At 36.4% G+C, this 17,892-nt stretch overlaps 2 protein-coding genes across 4 annotated transcripts in view; both read right to left on the reverse strand.

Annotated features, from left to right (window-relative positions):
- Nucleotides 1-201: 201 nt before the first annotated feature.
- fbl (fibrillarin rRNA 2'-O-methyltransferase) lies at nt 202-4,518 on the reverse strand. The gene is made up of 9 exons (XM_039650771.2): nt 4,366-4,518; nt 3,337-3,465; nt 2,190-2,327; nt 1,984-2,078; nt 1,724-1,894; nt 1,493-1,625; nt 1,293-1,405; nt 1,061-1,206; nt 202-933 (listed from the first exon to the last, which is right to left on the reverse strand). Exons 1-9 carry the CDS (start codon nt 4,373-4,375, stop codon nt 909-911), a joined length of 960 nt encoding a protein of 319 aa, XP_039506705.2. The 5' UTR covers nt 4,376-4,518; the 3' UTR covers nt 202-908.
- Nucleotides 4,519-4,655: 137 nt separating this feature from the next.
- Nucleotides 4,656-17,892, reverse strand: part of kcnj21 (potassium inwardly rectifying channel subfamily J member 21) — a 36,556-nt gene continuing 23,319 nt past the window's right edge. For all 3 annotated transcript variants that reach the window (XM_039650749.2, XM_039650748.2, XM_039650746.2), the window contains 3 exons: nt 13,988-14,121; nt 12,569-13,439; nt 4,656-7,103 (listed from right to left, as the gene is read on the reverse strand). In XM_039650749.2, the coding sequence (XP_039506683.1) occupies nt 6,760-7,103; nt 12,569-13,439; nt 13,988-14,065 (1,293 nt within the window). In that variant the 5' untranslated portion in view covers nt 14,066-14,121 and the 3' untranslated portion in view covers nt 4,656-6,759. The remainder of the gene's footprint in view (nt 7,104-12,568; nt 13,440-13,987; nt 14,122-17,892) is intronic.

The raw sequence follows: 17,892 nt of genomic DNA on the forward strand, positions 1-17,892 counted from the left end.
ACCAAGGGAAGTTCCGAAATAGCTCGATTTTGGTCATAAATTATCAATGTATATGCTCACGAGAATTAAGTCTATTAGATGCTCTTGACATCGTCAACCTCCTATATAGTTATAAACTTCTATAAAAAAAACTGAATAACTAGTAACTTAAAAGTTATTCGTTGATAATTTATTTACACTGTCTGTTTATGTTCACAAAACTTCTGGACAAGGAAACATCTGGACCTTTAATTCAGATTCTTAACAATACTTTTAAATCACAACTAACTAGACATGCTAACACAGTACCTTGCAGAAAAAAAAGTTATGCTAAACTCATGATGTTTCAGAGAATTCTAGAGCACTTGTCAGATAGGATGGGAGAAAACAATAACAGTTACGATTTGATCTAAAAATGGGTATAAACCCATATCTAGCACTTCTATGGCAGAAAAACAAGAGGAAGTTTTGAATTGCTACAGAGATTTGTGAGGTTAAAAGGATAATACTGAAAATAGGAGATGGAACTTGAAACAAGATGTTTTTTTGTAAATGTTAAAATTTTACTAAAAATATTCAAACAAACAAAAACAAATGTTTTAGGAAAACTCTTGATTTAGTTAACATAACACATTTAGCTTCCAATAATTCTTACAAGCAAAATACAAAATTCATCTCTCAGTACAGAAAATTACATTACAGAGGATGATCATACAAAGGAAAAACAGGAGCAGAGATGCTCTCCATAAACAATATGTTGCCTGTGCCATTCGGGTACAGCGGGATACACTCCCATCCAAGCGGAAACGGGAAAATGGTTCAGATATATCAGTCTTTCGTCATCTGCAAACTCTGGGTCCATCTAGTGGCCGAAGCAGTTATTTTAGGAGCAAAGGAGGATGTGAATAGTGAGGACATATTTCAAGACCTCATTTCTTCTGCTTGGGTGGTGGTCTGCAAAAAAATAATAATAAAAATGAGCAAAACTGAGCACCACAACTTGCAAAGCAGCTCAAACTAGAAGGCTTTAACGTCTGAAAGTTTCTACATGGTTCTTTTAGGTTTATACATCAAGGCTCACCTGTAAATTCCCACAACAACTGCATGATCCCTCTCATACGGCTCTAGCGTCAGCTGCTCCTGAGGCTTCATGTTCTCAGAGCTCATCTTCTTAACCTCCGACGCAAACACTGCCTCTGGAGCGGCTGTTGAATCAATGCAGTTAGCCTGATGAACAGAAAGGAAAAGTTAACAACTGAAGATTTACAGCAGCAAAATCATGATTAATGTCAACATTCACAGCATTACACTACCTTGATTGAAATAACAAAATGGCCTCCATTTTTCAGGAAATTGTGTGCATTGAGGGCGACGATTCTTGTTTGATCAGGCTGAGCAACATCAGCAAAGATGACATCCACCATACCTTAAAAGAAAACAGCAGTGCTTTAATAAACAAGCTTGCAATAAGAATTCCCAACTCTTCAAAAGTTTTCACATTAGAGGAACTTACCAACAAGCATGCGGTACTTGTGCGGGTGTCGTGCGTCTTCAATGATGGGAATAATGTTGGTTCTCTTTTTGGCCACATTCAGCAAGTCTCTGCCTGATCTGTGGGAGAATTCGACGGCGTACACCAATCCCTCCTGTGAACAGCAAATTAATAATATTTACACAATATCAAAAGACTAACAGTCTCATGCCTGCAAGCCAAAACAATAAAAAAAAAAAAAATCCCACATACCGGTCCAACAATGTCAGAAACATGGGATACAGTAGTCCCTGAAGCGGCTCCTAAGTACATGACCTTTGCTCCCGGCTTGATGTGGATCTGGTCAACACCTCCTAAAATGGCTGCAGCCAGCTTTGACCGGAAAGGATTCCATGCTCTGTACTCAATTTTAGTTTCCCCTTCCTTAAATCAGATAAAAAAAATAGCATGCAATGAATACAATATCTAGAACTACTCCAGTGAACATCAGAGACATGCTACTACAGGCTCACCTCAACATTTATTCTCTTCTCTCCGTACACAGACTCTCCAATCACCATGTTCTTTGTGACCAGTGCATCCTCCTTACCACGGCAGATAAACACTCCTGTCATTTTAAACAGAACCTTAGCATGGAACAATATCAGCAACAGCAATTTCAATTCAAATGTAGCCGATGATTTCAGCATTTGAGAAAGTTGTGACATTGATGACCCACCTTCATGTCTATGGGGCTCTACAGTCACCCTTTTGCCCCCTCTGAACCCTCCTCGTCCTCCTCCACGGCCTCTAGGAGTGCCACGGAAACCCCCTCGTCCACGGAAGCCCCCTTCATCTCCAGGGGACCTGAATCCACCTTTATCAAAGAGACACAGAAATCTATTAAAACAAACGTGGAAAAATACAATGCACATTTTTCTGACATATTGAACTAGAAGACAAAGGGTTTATTAAAAGTGGAGAAACAGTGATATATTTAGTGTGTGTAGTGTATAGTTTGGAAATCTCTTATTTTAAATTGTAATATTTCAAAATATAAATTTTTCTGTATAATGGTTTTCTATTAGAACATGCTTTAACATAATTTATTTCTGTGATGTAAAACTAAATTTTTCATCAGCCATAACTCCAGTCGTAAGTGTCAATCGTTCTAATAAGCTGATTTGTTATTAATGTTGGAAACAGTTGTGCTAATCAATTTTTTTTAAACCTGTGATAATTTTTTCAAAAGAAAAAAAGAACAGCATTTATTCAAAATATAAATATTTTATAACAATATAAATCTTTACAATCACTTTTTATGACTAATTTAACAAATCCTTGCTGAATTAGAGTTGGTTTCTTTCAAAACAATGTAAGAAATTGCTGGCCTTAAGCTTTTGAACGGTAGGGTATATTGTTAGAATAGATTTCTATTTTAAATAAATGCTGAAGGAATCCTGAAAGTAGTCCCACAGCCAGGTTATAAAAAAATATTAAGCAGCACAACTGTTCCCAATATTGATAAACCAGGATATTAAAATTATTTCTTAAGGATCAAGTGACACTGAAGACTAGAGTAATAGCTGATGAAAATTCAGCTTTGCATACAGCTTTGTACAAAGTACATTAAAACAGAAAACAAATATTTTAAATTTAAAGAATATTTCACAATGTTACGTTTTTTCCCCTCTAAATGTAGGCTTGACGAGCATAAGAGACTTCTTGCAAAAACAGGAAGGTTTTGGCTAGTACTGTATCTAGTAATTAAAACCCAAATATTTAAAAAAAAAAAAATTGCCAAAAGTATTTTGTCAACACCAACTAACATTTCCATTCAATACCAGAATTAAATATTTATGAAAAAAAGTTAACATTTTGCTTACCTCTACCTCCTCGAAATCCCCCTCTTCCACCCCTGTCTCCTCCTCCTCGGCCTCCAAAGCCTCCTCTACCTCCAAAGCCTCCTCTACCTCCACCTCCACCTCTTCCTCCACCTCCTCTCGGGCTGAATCCTGTGGAGAAAAATCAAATATTCATCAATTGAATCAATAACAATAAAACTTTGTTTACAACAAAAACAAGAGACAGCAACGTCATACTCCGTAAAATGTAGTCAGCTGCAACACAACCTTTATATTAGGAAAATCCTTTAGTTATAAATGCTTTAAGACAAAGTTAAGAAGTTTAAATTAAGATATTAAAAATAATTATATTATAAACAAGGGTTGCAACTTGCAACAGGGCCCTGTTTTGTATTCTAACATCCTCAACCACTAGAAACTAACGTTACATACAAAGTTACATTTCACTCACTGGTAACCTTGGGCAGTGTATATTAATATTTGATTCTGCAACACGTTGTCCACTTAACCAAAACTTACTAGTTTTAACTAGGTTATCGACATGGTCTGACACGAGTTCCCCAACAAAGTGTGTAAGTTAAACCCCACCATTAAAAGAAGCCCTGTGCACAATGTCCAGGATGTCAGACTAAAATCAAATTGATAAAGAGTACGATTTTGATTAATAATAATAATAAAAAACCTACTAAGTAAACTAGACCAGTAATGTTAAAAACAAATTAAAAAACAAATCTAGTTAAAAGCCATGCGGGGCTTTAGCACCGCGTGCGCAGCATGGCTCGTTTGCTCGCACGCGCAGTCACAATGCAATAAATAATAGTTTACATAAAAACCATTTTTTAATAAAACCACAATAAAATGTTTAAATGTAAACTATAAAATGACAAACAATGTCATTACATTGAATAGAAAGGGCAATTCGTGCGCAAACACTTTAAGCGCGTGGCTAACTTGGCCGGCATGTTCACGAGGAAAACCAACACATAAACACTTATGTTTAATAGACCATGGGAACAAACATAAATGCATCAAAATCTATAAACAACTTACCTGGTCTCATTTTATCTTACTATATGTAGCTAATCAGGTTTTAATTGTACAAATAGCTGCCAACGATACAATCCAGCAGATCTTCCTCCAGACTCGTTCAGTTCTGATCATGTGGTGGCAACATGTGCGTGGACCGTCTTACCCATAATGCACCTGCAAAAAAAATGGCTCTTACTCGTTGTTGCGCCATCTAGAGGCAAACTACAACCATGCACCGCTTCATTCATATGATTGGAATGAGCCAACAGTGTTTAATAGAATTAAATATTTATTAGTTTATGAAAGACTACACACTTTGTCACACAAATTGCCACTGTACTACCACAGTATAATACCATGTTTGGACAGTATCCTTTTGTAAGTTGCAGTATAGGCTACAATGTAAATCTCACGTTTCATGAATATGATAAACATTTAGCACTATGGCATTACGATGTATTTCATTAGGAAAGCACTTTGATCAGCTTCTAATTAAATGTGCTAGCTAGAGCTTTATTTCATATTGTATTGTATAATCAAGTGACACTAATATGTTTTCATAATTAAACAAAACGAACATCATATTTATAGACTTTAAAACTTAATTAACTTAATTAACAAGGATTCAGTTTATAAAAATAGATGATAGGGGAAAATAGCTACAATAACAAAGTCAACGGTGGTGACAACTGAAAACTATAACTTGATTGAATGTTGCAAAAAGATTTTTCGGCTGAACCCATGCAGTTGGTTATTAGATCATTATTCAGGGGGAAAGCGTTTGTTTTATGCTCCAAGGTCACTGGGGACATTTTATTTGAGGAGGAAACTATGTAATGTACTTAGCATTACCCCGCCCTACATTTTTTTCTGTTCCAGAAGCTGCTTCAACTTGGATTTACAGTTCCTGTGAAAAGTTTTAAAAAATATATTTTTTAATGTTTTTGAAAGAAGTCTCTTATGCTCACGAAGGCTGCATTATGTAATCACAAATAGTAAAAACATTAATATTGCAAATACATTTTTTTAATATCTATTTTAATTTTCTTAAAGAAAACACACACAATGTCATCAAAACAGTAATTGTACAGAATGAATTACTCAAGACACAGCAGTACCATTGTACACATGTGCGAGAACAGAAGATGACGCAGATGGATCTCGATGTAGTGTTTAAAATGGTTTTAAAGTGTGCATTTGCTGGATGTCCTAATCGTGAGAAACCAACGAGAAAACGTAAAAGTGCTTACCTTTCACACTTCCCTATGATTGTGAGTGTCATCTTCTGTTATATGCTACATAATAAACTTACGGTTGAGCCACAGTAGTCAATTGGTCTATTTTAACGACGTCTTTACTAACTTTTCTGGGCCTGCAGATGCAATTACCAAGCAAGAGAGAGCCAGATTTCACCAAAAATATCTTAATTTGTGTAGATGAACGAAAGTCTTATAAGGTTGGAATAACATGAGGGTGAGTAATTAATGGCAGTATTTTCATATTTTGGGTGAACTAACCCTTAAGCTTTGCATCAAAAGACAAAATGAATTTTTTAAATTGCTTAAAACAATTATTTTAATTTGTATTTAATTTTTTTTTCCTGCATTTTTGTTTAAATGCTCCTTTGTGTGTATAACAGACTCCAAACCTTTAAATGGTTGAAATGCCTACACACTATGTCTGAGAAGGATAGTAACATTCCTGTAATTAAAACAGAAACAGAATTGGTGGACAAAAAGAGCTATAAATAACAGTGAAGGGTATTCCTCAAGCGAAATATAAATGTTAGACACCATATCTGTAAAATGACTAAAAATAGCAACTACAATGCATTTCTTAGATTTTCCAATAAATGAATGAGCAACAGTTACATTATGCTTTCAGTTTGCTATCCAGCTTTTGGAGTTTATGATACATATCTGTACATATGATTCCATACATGATGTGCATTTCTAAGCATCTTAAATAATCCCTTTATAGAGAATGGAGTATAACAAATAGGAAATGTTTTACTCATAAAATGCTGTAGTGTAGTTATAAACACCATCTGGGTCAATACATCGCAATCTATACAAATAAACAGGATTTAGAAATAGCCTACTTATAAACCTCAAAAGCAATGATGCAAGGTCAGTGGCGTGTGTTAAACAAGCACAGCACAAAGCCGCAAATATTTACATCTTATTTAAATAAAGTCCAAGCTGATACAGGTTTTCATTTTTTGCGCCTAAAATGCAAAAACTTCACCATGTGCGATTTTGTTCTATTCTTGAAAACAGTTAATAGCGGTACCAGTGAGGGGTCAATGACAAAATCTAGGCTTCTAGATTTATATGTGGCTGAAGTGAGTTTTTCTATCACTGTCTATTTCCATCTGCCACACAGGGGCAGCAAAAGATTGCAGATTGCAATGCATCAAAATTCTTGCTCGCATTCCAGTCTGTTCACATCACCATTGACAGTCTCTTCTGCTTCTGCTGCTTCTTCATTGTGCTCCTCCTCGGGCATCTCCTTTGGGCTTCGGGGCTCCTCCAGGGTTGCTGGGGGTGAAATAGGGGGCAGAGGGATGGCTTCCCCTTTCTTTGCCAGTTCTGCTAGCTCCCGTGCGGAGCAGGAAGGGGTTGGGGAGGGATATGTGTGGTGGAAGGTGTCATAATCCACCTCGTAGAACCCCTCCTCCAACGAGAGCACAGGGGTGAAGCGTTCTCCCCAAAGCACCTCTGAGTTCAGGTACGAGCTGCGGGCTTGACATGTCATTCCTGTGGGAAAAGACAGAAGAAAACGGTTGTGAGCGGCACAGAAAAGAACAACAAAAATACCAATGAAAACACAGTAAGAGACACTGATTGCAAATTACCATGGTATTACCGGATAACATTAAATAAATATTTTTTGATCAGGTTAAATGTTGATTATTTATAATCAATAATCAACTCTCTACTTAACTGTCAGTCGCACACATCCACCATGTTAGTAGTTATTTTAAAACTTTTTACTCATGTTTGTAATTCTGGACCAAATCCTCCTCCAAAGCACACTTAGACTGCATACGAAAGCTTAGGCAGCGGACTTGTTGCCTCGCTGCCTTATCAGGACATGACTTTCCAGGCAGCGTTTGTGCACGAAGGTACCTCACCTTCAGAGGCAGCGTTGACAGTGCAAGGGTTGGTGATAACTAAGCAAATATTTAGTAATTTCTCACTAGAAATGACATCAAATGTTAATCATTTTGGTCAAAAACCACAACTTTTATACGCCATGTTTATTTAAAGCATTCTCATCTTAGGGCATCATATAGTGACGCTTTCGACATTTCGTCTAAATCCAACGCACATGACACCCTTTAGCGTCAATATAACACACACAGAGCTTTGTTCGGTTATGGGTAGGTTTAGGTCTGTGGTAGGGTTAGGGTTAGACCACTAGGGGGCGCCTTCTGGCCCATGTCTGCATCTCATATTGACGCTAAAGGGTGCCATGTGCGTTGGATGTATAGACGAAATGTCAAAAGCTTTAGTATATGACGCCTTGGGATGAGAAAGGGCTGGTTTATTTTATTTATTTTTATCTCAACTGTCACAGAAAGGAACGCACAGGATTGTGGGATATCGAAAGCAGTGAAGGAACTCTTGAATTAAATCCAAAGTGGGACAAAGAGCAACATTTGGAATGTTAAAAAATAAATACATTATTAGATACATATTTTATTATATTTTGATATCTAATGCTATGACATTCATACAATTTTTACTGTGGATTATTTTTGTAATATAATAATGTGAAATATAAAATAGAATTGGTCATTATTTCTTCATTTTGAAAACAATACTAACACTAACAATACTATATTTTGTTGTGTACAAAATACAAGTTTAGTGTAGTGTAAAATAATATATAATATAGTACACATATGACCGTTGTATGAGCTGAAAATGTCTAAGTGTAGAGATAAAAATATTTCAGTTTCCATCCTGATGAGATCAGTTCATATTAATCTCTCTATAAAGCCAACTTCTGTAACATTTGCTGAAGAACTACCTGTTCCATTTCATCTTCTTCAAAGATCACTGTGCGTCTAATTGTGCTTTTGACCTTTTAAGTTTTGTGATGATCCTGCCAATGTCAACAGGAATGTACTGTAAGCTTAATTCATTTAAAATATCATACAGTATTTCCTGTGAAACGCAGACAAGTATGCACATGCACCGCTGAATATTTATATGCAAAATAGTATTATATGCACCTCTTAAAAAATAAAATTCAAGCTTTTTAATCATCTACTTAAACGAAGCTTAAATATCAATTACTCCAGAGACACGCGGTGACAGAGCAACAAAACACTTTTAACAACCATCACTTTTACAGCCACTTTCAAACACACACAGAGTGATATATAGCAGCTGTCATAATGAATATAAATGATATCCAGGAAAAACTCCGCCGATAACATTCATCAAACTCATCAAAATTCATGAGCTTCCCAGGAGTTCAATAACCACACTGGGTATGCATCTATATAATCAATGCATACAACAGCAAAAAAAGAAAAGCTTCAGTTTCAGTGCTAATGCTCCACAAATGACTTTAACATTTTAAACATGAAGTCTGTTATTTTAAAAACATTTAACAGGGAATAAAATTCTTTGTTAGCCACCCAGTGCAATTTCAAAACAGACTAATAACATATCTATTTGAACAGCATTAATACTAGGAAAAGAGAAAGCGGTTTTAAAACATCTCCAATCCTGCCAAGAGCAGCACCCCGTCCCCGTGGGCAGTTTAAAGGCTTCATTTAAGGGTACGTTCCAGGTTCATCACAAGTTAAGCTCTCGACTACCACAGAAAATGATTTCATCCCTCAGTTTGTAAAAACGTGTTTGAAATAATGGAAGTCTATGGTGCAATGAATTGCAAAGGGTGTTAAATCTGAAATGTGAAGCTTGAATTATTCTGTTCAGCATTCACGCAGAAAGACTATTTAAGCTGTAAATTTGTCTGAATAATCCCTTTAGTGGTGACACTATATTGTTCCAAGGGGATGAACCTCGAGTAGTTCCTTCGATTTGTTCATGACAGGAGTACATTGGAAATAAATAACTTGCACAGATATGATTAGTAAACATTTGTATCACCCCTACACTGTGTTTACTCAATAAAGTGAAGTTTCAGCTATATACAGTATTAAAAGCAGTCAGTGTAAAGTTTAATTGTGTTTTAAGAAATATTATTGTTTTAGTGAACTCGGATAAAATAAAATCAGAGTACTCATAACTATTGTTTTTTTATAAACTTAAACGAATTGAGGCAATCAGTTTCCTCAAATGAAATGAGTTAGCTTAACTTGTTGGGTTTTACAGACATTCCAGCTGTTTTAAATGAAAGCAACTTGCACGTCATACCTTAAAATGTCAGTGCCGCTGTTTTGTCTCAAGATGCACACCAGTGTTTCTTTTCTGAGGCGTTTGTAAATGTCAGTAACCAAACAGTTGATGGACCCCATTGACATCCAGAGTATGCAATGGAAGTCAATGGGACCAATCAACTGTTTGGTTACACATATTCTTCAAAATACCTTTTGTGTTCAGCAGAAGACAGAAATTCATACAGGTTTGGAACAACTTGAGGGTGAGTAAATGATCAAACAATCGTTATTTTGGGGAGGGGTGTGGGATTAGGTGAACAAAATAGGGAGTTTTAATACAAGATGAAACAAATGACTTACTGATGATAATCATACATGGCCAGAGATAATCAGTAACCAAAACTGTACAGAGCTAAATAACACACAACAGAATATCAAAAGTCCAGTTCCAAACCTGTATGACACTCTTCCTTCTGTGTAATTAAAATAAGACATTTAGAAAAGTGTCTCAGTGTTGTTTTGACCATAAATGAATCATATAATCCATACAATGTGGTTTTGGACCCCATTGACATTCATGATCTGGACAAGAACAGTTATTCCAAATATCAACACAGAGGTGGAAGTCAACAACATGAGTAAATTATTAGAGTGAGTTGTTGCTCAGGTTGAGGGTTAAACTAGAATTGTCATGAGAACAATTGTAATTGTTATTAGACTTGGACTCTAAGTTCAGAGTCTCCCTGATGTCATTACCCTGATTGGCCATGAGTTACCAATCTTACTTCCATTACTTATCACTGTAAGACATGAAAAGAAATCAATAATTATCTTTATAATTTTCCAATTTCATTAGGCCTTGAGGTACAGTCCTGACCCGAATAGTTTGGTATCATTTTTGAAACTGATTATTTTACTATTATCCTGCTTTTTGTCTAATAATAGATAGGTTAAACCTACATCGACTGAAAGTGGGATGCTCTTGAATGTCAGATGTGAGACGAACAAGTGCAATGATTGTAAACTGAATCTAGCTACTCACTGCATCCCACTCCTGAGCAATGATTCATTATTTCAGATGTAGGAGAGTGTGTGTTTGTGAGCCATGTGTGTATTTATGTATAGGTGAGAGTGAATTGCATTATAGTTCTTTCAATTGTCTAATTTCTCTGAGGCGGATCTATTGACTGGCCATGAGCTTGTCTTACTGAGAAACATCTCAAGAGTCCTCCGTCTTTTTGCTCCATGCAGGCAGCATTATTTGTCTATACTGACACAGAGCACAATGCAAGAGATAATTAGCCTAGTGTAATTGCAACTGCTGTCTGCATGAATTCACTGTCAATATAATTGGTGAATCCCATGAAAAACCCACATCACGTCATGTATTCTGTTACCAGGGGAACTCACTTTTCATATTACACTTTCTGGCAACACCCTTTTAAATACCCCTGACTCATGAGCTCTGATATATCTGGAGAGAGGCATTCATATATATATATATATATATATATATATATATATATATATTTTTTTTTTTTTTTAAATTCCATTTCACATTTTTACAAGAAAAGTTCACCTGAAATTTAAATTCTGCCATCATGCTCTCATGCTTATCAAAAACCTAATGACCATCTAGAAAATAAAAAGTGATTATTTTAAAGAATATCCTGGCAACTCCTTTTAATACAATTAAAGTAAATTAGGACTGAGGTCATCAAGCTACTTAAAGGACCCAAAAGCACTGTATGATTTTCATAAAAACGGCTCGTATGCTATATCCAAGCATTCTGAATTTTTTCATATCATTCAACAACGGCAACCAGATCAGAGAGTTAAACTAGATCATTTATTCCCCTCGGTTGAGGAGATTTCCCCCTTCCATATGAAGTATTTTGAGGTCTCAGTAAATTGAGATCCCCAGTAAATGCAACAAAATAATTTATTATTAATTATTCATTAATAAATTGTGTGTTTTTTTGTGACTTGAATCAACAGATTCATTGAAAAGATTTAACTAAAAAATTATTCAACTGCCTTTTCATCACACAAAAGGTATAATTAAGTTTATGAAGACTTATAGTAGTACATGATTTATATAATCACAATATACAATTTTATAATATAATTTTGTAGTTCTTTGTTAACTTAACTTTAAAAAAAATCGCCTTCCACGGTAGAAAGACATAATACAGGTTTTAAATGAGAATTTTCATTTTTGGAATTTTCATATTTTATTATGTGATGTAAAAATTTCCATTTTAAAAAAATACATAAATTATTCTTCTTCTTCTTTTTTTTTTTTACATTTTTAAATTAAGAATTGGTTAAACATCTAATTCAATAATCAAATATTTGTCATTTAAATATTGCTTTTTAAATTAAATTAGGGCTGTCCAAAGATTAATTGCGATTAATCGCATCCAAAATAAAAGTTTGTGTGTACATAATATATGTGTGTGTGCTGTGTATAATTAATTTGTATATTTAAGAAAATGTGTTATTCATATATAAAATATTTATATATAATATAGATTATGTATTTATATATATATACAGTATTTACGTGCAAATAATTATTAAATATATACATGCATGCATATGTATTTATATATACAAAATAATTATACACAGCACACACACACATTATGTAAACACAAACTTTTATTTTGGATGCGATTAATCGAAATGAGTCTTTGCACATCCCTAAATTAAACAAATGACTAGTTTTGAATGCCAGTCAATGGAGAAAAGTTGTTTTGCCTGCGTAATGTTGTAGTTATTATGATATTTGCCATTAGGGGAACAAAACTCATCGTTCTAGTTACGCGTGCTCTCTCGTTCTCAGTTATCCGCACTCACCTGTGGCCTCTACCATTCCTTCCAGGATGACCACTATTTCAAACTCTTCTCGTGCCAGTTGCCCCTGAGAGATGTCCCAGAAGGGGCTGTTCTTGTTGATCTCATGGCAAATGATCAGCGGTGACACCAGAAACAGTCGATCGTCCCCCGTGTCAAAGCCCACATTAATGTCCGTCTGGTTCAGGGGGATGAACTCTCCTTCCTTGGTCTGTTTAGAGCGGATGAGCTTGGCCCTAATGGAGGCCTCCACTATGTGCGAGTTTCGCAAGTCACCGACACGGAACATCAAACACAACTTGCTGTCCCGCATGGATATCACAGCGGTGTTGGAAAACATGAGCGTTTCGGCACGTTTATTTGGCTGGGAGATTTTCACAAACATGCAACCAACCATGAAGGCATTGACGATGGAGCCCAAGATGGCCTGAACCAGAAGCAGGATGATGCCCTCGGGGCATTTGTCCGTAATGACACGATACCCATAACCGATCGTGGTCTCAGTCTCGATGGAAAAAAGGAACGCAGAGACGAAGCCATTAAGGTTATTCACGCAAGGCGTCCAATCGTTGTCATCAGTATGGTCCAGATCTCCACGGATGTAGGCTATGAGCCACCAAATGAGGCCAAAAAACACCCAGGTGGTGGTGTAGACCAAAGTGAAGACCAGCAGATTGAAGCGCCACTTTAAGTCCACAAGCGTGGTGAAGATGTCCGTCAAGTAACGGTAGGTTTCGCGCACGTTTCCATGGTGGACATTGCACTTGCCGTCCTTTTCCACGTAGCGCTGGCGCCGTTTCTTCAGCGGACCTCCCGCAGGACCGGAAGCGTCTCCTCCTCCTCCCCTGACAACCATCGTGTGGTCTGTGGGGATCTACAGTCGTGCGCGATAGAATAAAGCAAGAATAGAAAAAGAAGACAGAAAAAAACCATTTCAAGATAACTTAAAAGAAACAGTACCTTTAAATTTTCACAAAAAATCAGTTCCCATAAAAATATCAATCTGTTTCTTGAGCACAAAATCAGCATATTAGAATGATTTCTGAAGGATCATGTGACACTGAAGATATGAGTAATGATGCTAAAAAAATTCAGCTTTGCATTACAGGAATAAATTACATTTTTAAAAATTAAAATATTATACAATTTTAGTAATATTTCACAATATTTCTCTTTGTCTGTCTAGATATTTGATGAAATAAATGCAGCCTTGGTCAGCTTAAAAGACTTCTTTCAAAAGCCTAAAAAAATGTACCAACCCCAATCTTTACAATGTAGTTAATCGTTAAATTGACTGGAACTGTTGCTTGCTAAGCTACAAGATACTCATAGTTTACAGTAGTTCAGCTACAAAGTAGCTTTCCCAACATTCACACATGTAAAACAACATACAAGAACAGTAAATGTGATAACTGAACTTACTTTGTCTCTGGAATCGATCCATTTTTTTGGCAGCTTGATGCCCTGTTTTTCCACATCCTGGCCCTTAAAACTACTCATGGCCCGAAAGCCGTAGACGTCGTCACCAATCCCACACAGTAGCTGGAGCTCTCCAACTATTAGAAGCAAACATGAAAGCTGGTCGGTTAAACTCGTAACGGAGAGCAAAGATTGGAGTAACTTACCACAAATGGTCAGACAAATGTGCCTGCATTAAGCTTGTTGCTCTACAGTGTTAAGGAATTTTCATTTATATTTATAGCATGGGATTCTTAACTAGCTTAAATTGCAAGAATTCACTAACCAGAAAGACCATCCCAGCTAACATGGAACATTCTCCGAACTTTGGCTAATGTTCAGCCAAGCTTCTCTCAAAGTTATGAAAAACATTTCTTGCAGATTGTTATCTGGTCTTTAATATTGTTCTCAAAATGTTAGCACATGACGTTCACATAACAAGGAAAAAATGCTTTTTAAACAAACTGGATGCATTGATCATTCAAACAACATTCAGAAATAAGCTTTTTTTTACGAGGTGCTCTAAGCGATGTCACACATTTTTTAGGCCAAAACATTTTTTTGCCAAATACGCAAACATCTCCTCACTATCCGCTAGCTGCCTGTCCCCAAAACACACTGTAAAAAAACGCCATATCCGTAGACACCCCAGGCTCAAAGTTAAGAGTGCGCATGTGCGAACGTGCTCTACTATGTAAGAACGAGCCAAATATTGAGTCTGGTAATAAAGCAGAACAACTGAGAACAATTAGAAATAGTCCTCAGATGACATGTCTGTAATTTATATAAAACAAATCTAGCGTTAATTGGATCTCAAACAGTTTCATTAAAAGTAGTTATTACTCCACCACGCGCGAAACCAACGTGGTTGACCGATACTTTGCGACAGTGGGTTTCGGGAAACAGTCGTGACTAGCTAGTTGATTTTTCCAACGATGCATCGTACTATGGTAGTGAAACAGTGAACTATGTCGTTGTACGGGAAACGCACCCCTGAACGGCTATGCTGGTCCACCAGCCCAGAGTCAAACTAGTCTAAACCAGCACAGTCTATTCAGAAAGGGCTTTTTACCATAAAATACCGTATTTTAGCATACAAAAATAATCATATATCATCATTCAAAGTCCAAACCTTTATCTTAAAGAAAAGGCTAAAAAAAACTCTTTACACAATTTTGTATCCCTCTTACAAATCCATATAACGCTATTATTTATTATGTTCACTCAGCGCAGTCTCACCCCAAAAAGTCATATAACTGACGTTTTGGGACGTCTCTTGACCATACGTCAATATTCGCCTTTTTAGGGCCCCCTTAAACGTCGGTAGATGAGGTTATGGGATCCTAACTCTACCCCAGACCTAAACCTAACCCTAAACCTAACCCGTCACCTAACTGACGTTAAAGGTAAAGCGTCAGTTGTATGACGGCCCGGGATCGCCATCTAGCGACGTTTAAAGGGGCCCTAAAAAGGCGAATATTGACGTATGGTCAAAAGACGTCCCAAAACGTCAGTTATATGACTTTTTGGGATGAGAATGTGTTGGTTCACTGACTATATAATTCCTTATCTGTTCCCACAAGTTAGCCACAGGTCTCCAGTGACCCTGCGGCTCTCCCTCTCTGCCCAAGCATCATCCAACAGCACCGACAGCAGGTGCGGGCGAGTACCATTGGGTTTCTTCACAGCACACATGTGAAAGCAATATTAATGATGGTTCTCCATGGGGAACACGCAGTCTGTGGCAGATGGGGACAGACGGCACCCACTAGGAGATCCGATCAGACAGACATACACTGGTACAGAGAAAGAGAGAGAGGGAGGATAGAGGGAGAGCAAGTGACATATAACAACTTAAAAGCAGATAAACTAAAGCGATTTGAAATGATTTATTGTGTGAACTAATTAATTATTTATACAATGCTAATATCTTGACTTGTTTGTTTTTCCATTATTGTGGCATGGCAAATTTCCTGTGCAAGATTAGAAGGGTGTGTAACAAATATCTTTAGGAGCCAAGAAGACAAACCGTCCCTATTTAATGTAGCAGACCAAAAACAAACATGAAACGTTATATATGTTGCAGAATATTTTCTTCAATGTGTATAAGTGATAAAAAGCAATTTTGCGGGTTACTTGCTATTTTTGCTCCTCTAATGATAAACAAACTACTTTTTAAATTAATAATTTGAAAATACAAATACAAACAATGAGTCCGATACCATTAAAGAGGGTTTGCCATATGATTGGATAAGTGCTATGGGCAGACACAGACTCTAGGGTTGACCAAACTACAAAGAGAGCAGCAATGCTTCCTGCGTTTCATGTCTGTAGATTATCCATAGGACACAAACACTGACATTTATTAAGCTATTCTGTACATCTCCTGTCCCTTGCATGTTCACTGATTAAATATTTTGACTAATTTCACTAGCTTTCATTAAGAAAATGCCAAATTTCGCCTGGTTTCAGCAAATCAGAATCCCAGGGCCGAATTAATCAGGACACTGTCATCTCTGCCCTATAGCTACATTTTGCAGTCAAACACCCTGCAGCTCGGCCACAACTGTGCCAGTCACTTTGCCTAAGCTGGTGCATCATCACAAACAGGAACACTGGATATCACCAGGGGTCATTGTAAAATGTCACCAACTGGAGTGAGCAGCAGGAGAGCACTCTTGTTCCTCTGTGCCTCTCACTGAGACGGAGCAGAGCGAACAACCATGACAAGCCGTGAGAGATTGAAGCACTTTGCACCTTTTTGATCATGCTTTCATTATGACATAAATCTCTACTGTGCTGGAAAGATATGTTGACATTATCGATTACATCAATTACACGGTTTATGTTCATCCCTAATCCCCGGTCATGTTCCACAATTCACACAAAACAAAACTCTGCAGATGCTAGTGGATATAGTATGACAGTGCCGCTTAATACGAGCCTGCATTCGAGACAGTCTCAAAAACGGCAATGTTCATAACATCAGTAAGTTTATCACAAATGGCAGTGCGTTAAATAATAAAGTCTAATCGAGGCGTGAGCAGACAGCAAGTGCAATGCGATTCCATTCATTTAGTGCAGTTTGTCGAGAATGCGGTTATATATATTGGTTGTGTAAAAAATGTATATACATAATTTAAGTGCAATAAATATTTAAATGTATTAATGTTTTAATTAAATGTTTGTTTGATTTTTTAAAAGAACACACAAATACATATATATATATATATATATGAAGAGTTCAGATGCAAAAGCCTCTAAATGCCATTTGAAATTTTCTTCTTTAATGATGATTTTTATCAAACTTGTATATTTAAGTTCAGTAATTTCACTTAAATAATAATTAATCATTGCCATTTAAGTGAAATTACTGAACTTAAATATACAAGTTTGATAAAAATCATCATTAAAGAAGAAAATTTCAAATGGCATTTAGAGGCTTTTGCATCTGAACTCTTCATATATATATATATTTGTGTGTTATTTGATATGTATATATATATATACATATATATAACAAATCTAAAATCTAATCTAAATAAAACCTATACCTAAAACACATTCAACGCATGAGACACTTGCTATCTAGCCCACACTCTTAGAAGAAATGGTTCTATTCAGAACCAGAAATGGTTCCATCCCCCTCTTCATATATGGAACTCCAAAATGGTTCTATATAGAACCATTTTTTTAGTAAAAGGTTGTATTGGCCAAGTATGGATATAGAACCCAGAGGAACCCTTATAGAATATAGAACCCAGAGTAACCCTTTTTTTAAGAGTGTATAGAACCTTTCAGGGGTTCCAAATACGTAGCACTGATAGAACCTTTAACGGGGGTGCCACAAGGTTCAATTCTTAGCCCGA

This window comes from Pimephales promelas, chromosome 12 (genome assembly GCF_988280905.1).
Source record: "Pimephales promelas chromosome 12, fPimPro1.hap1.1, whole genome shotgun sequence".
NCBI lineage: Eukaryota > Metazoa > Chordata > Actinopteri > Cypriniformes > Leuciscidae > Pimephales > Pimephales promelas.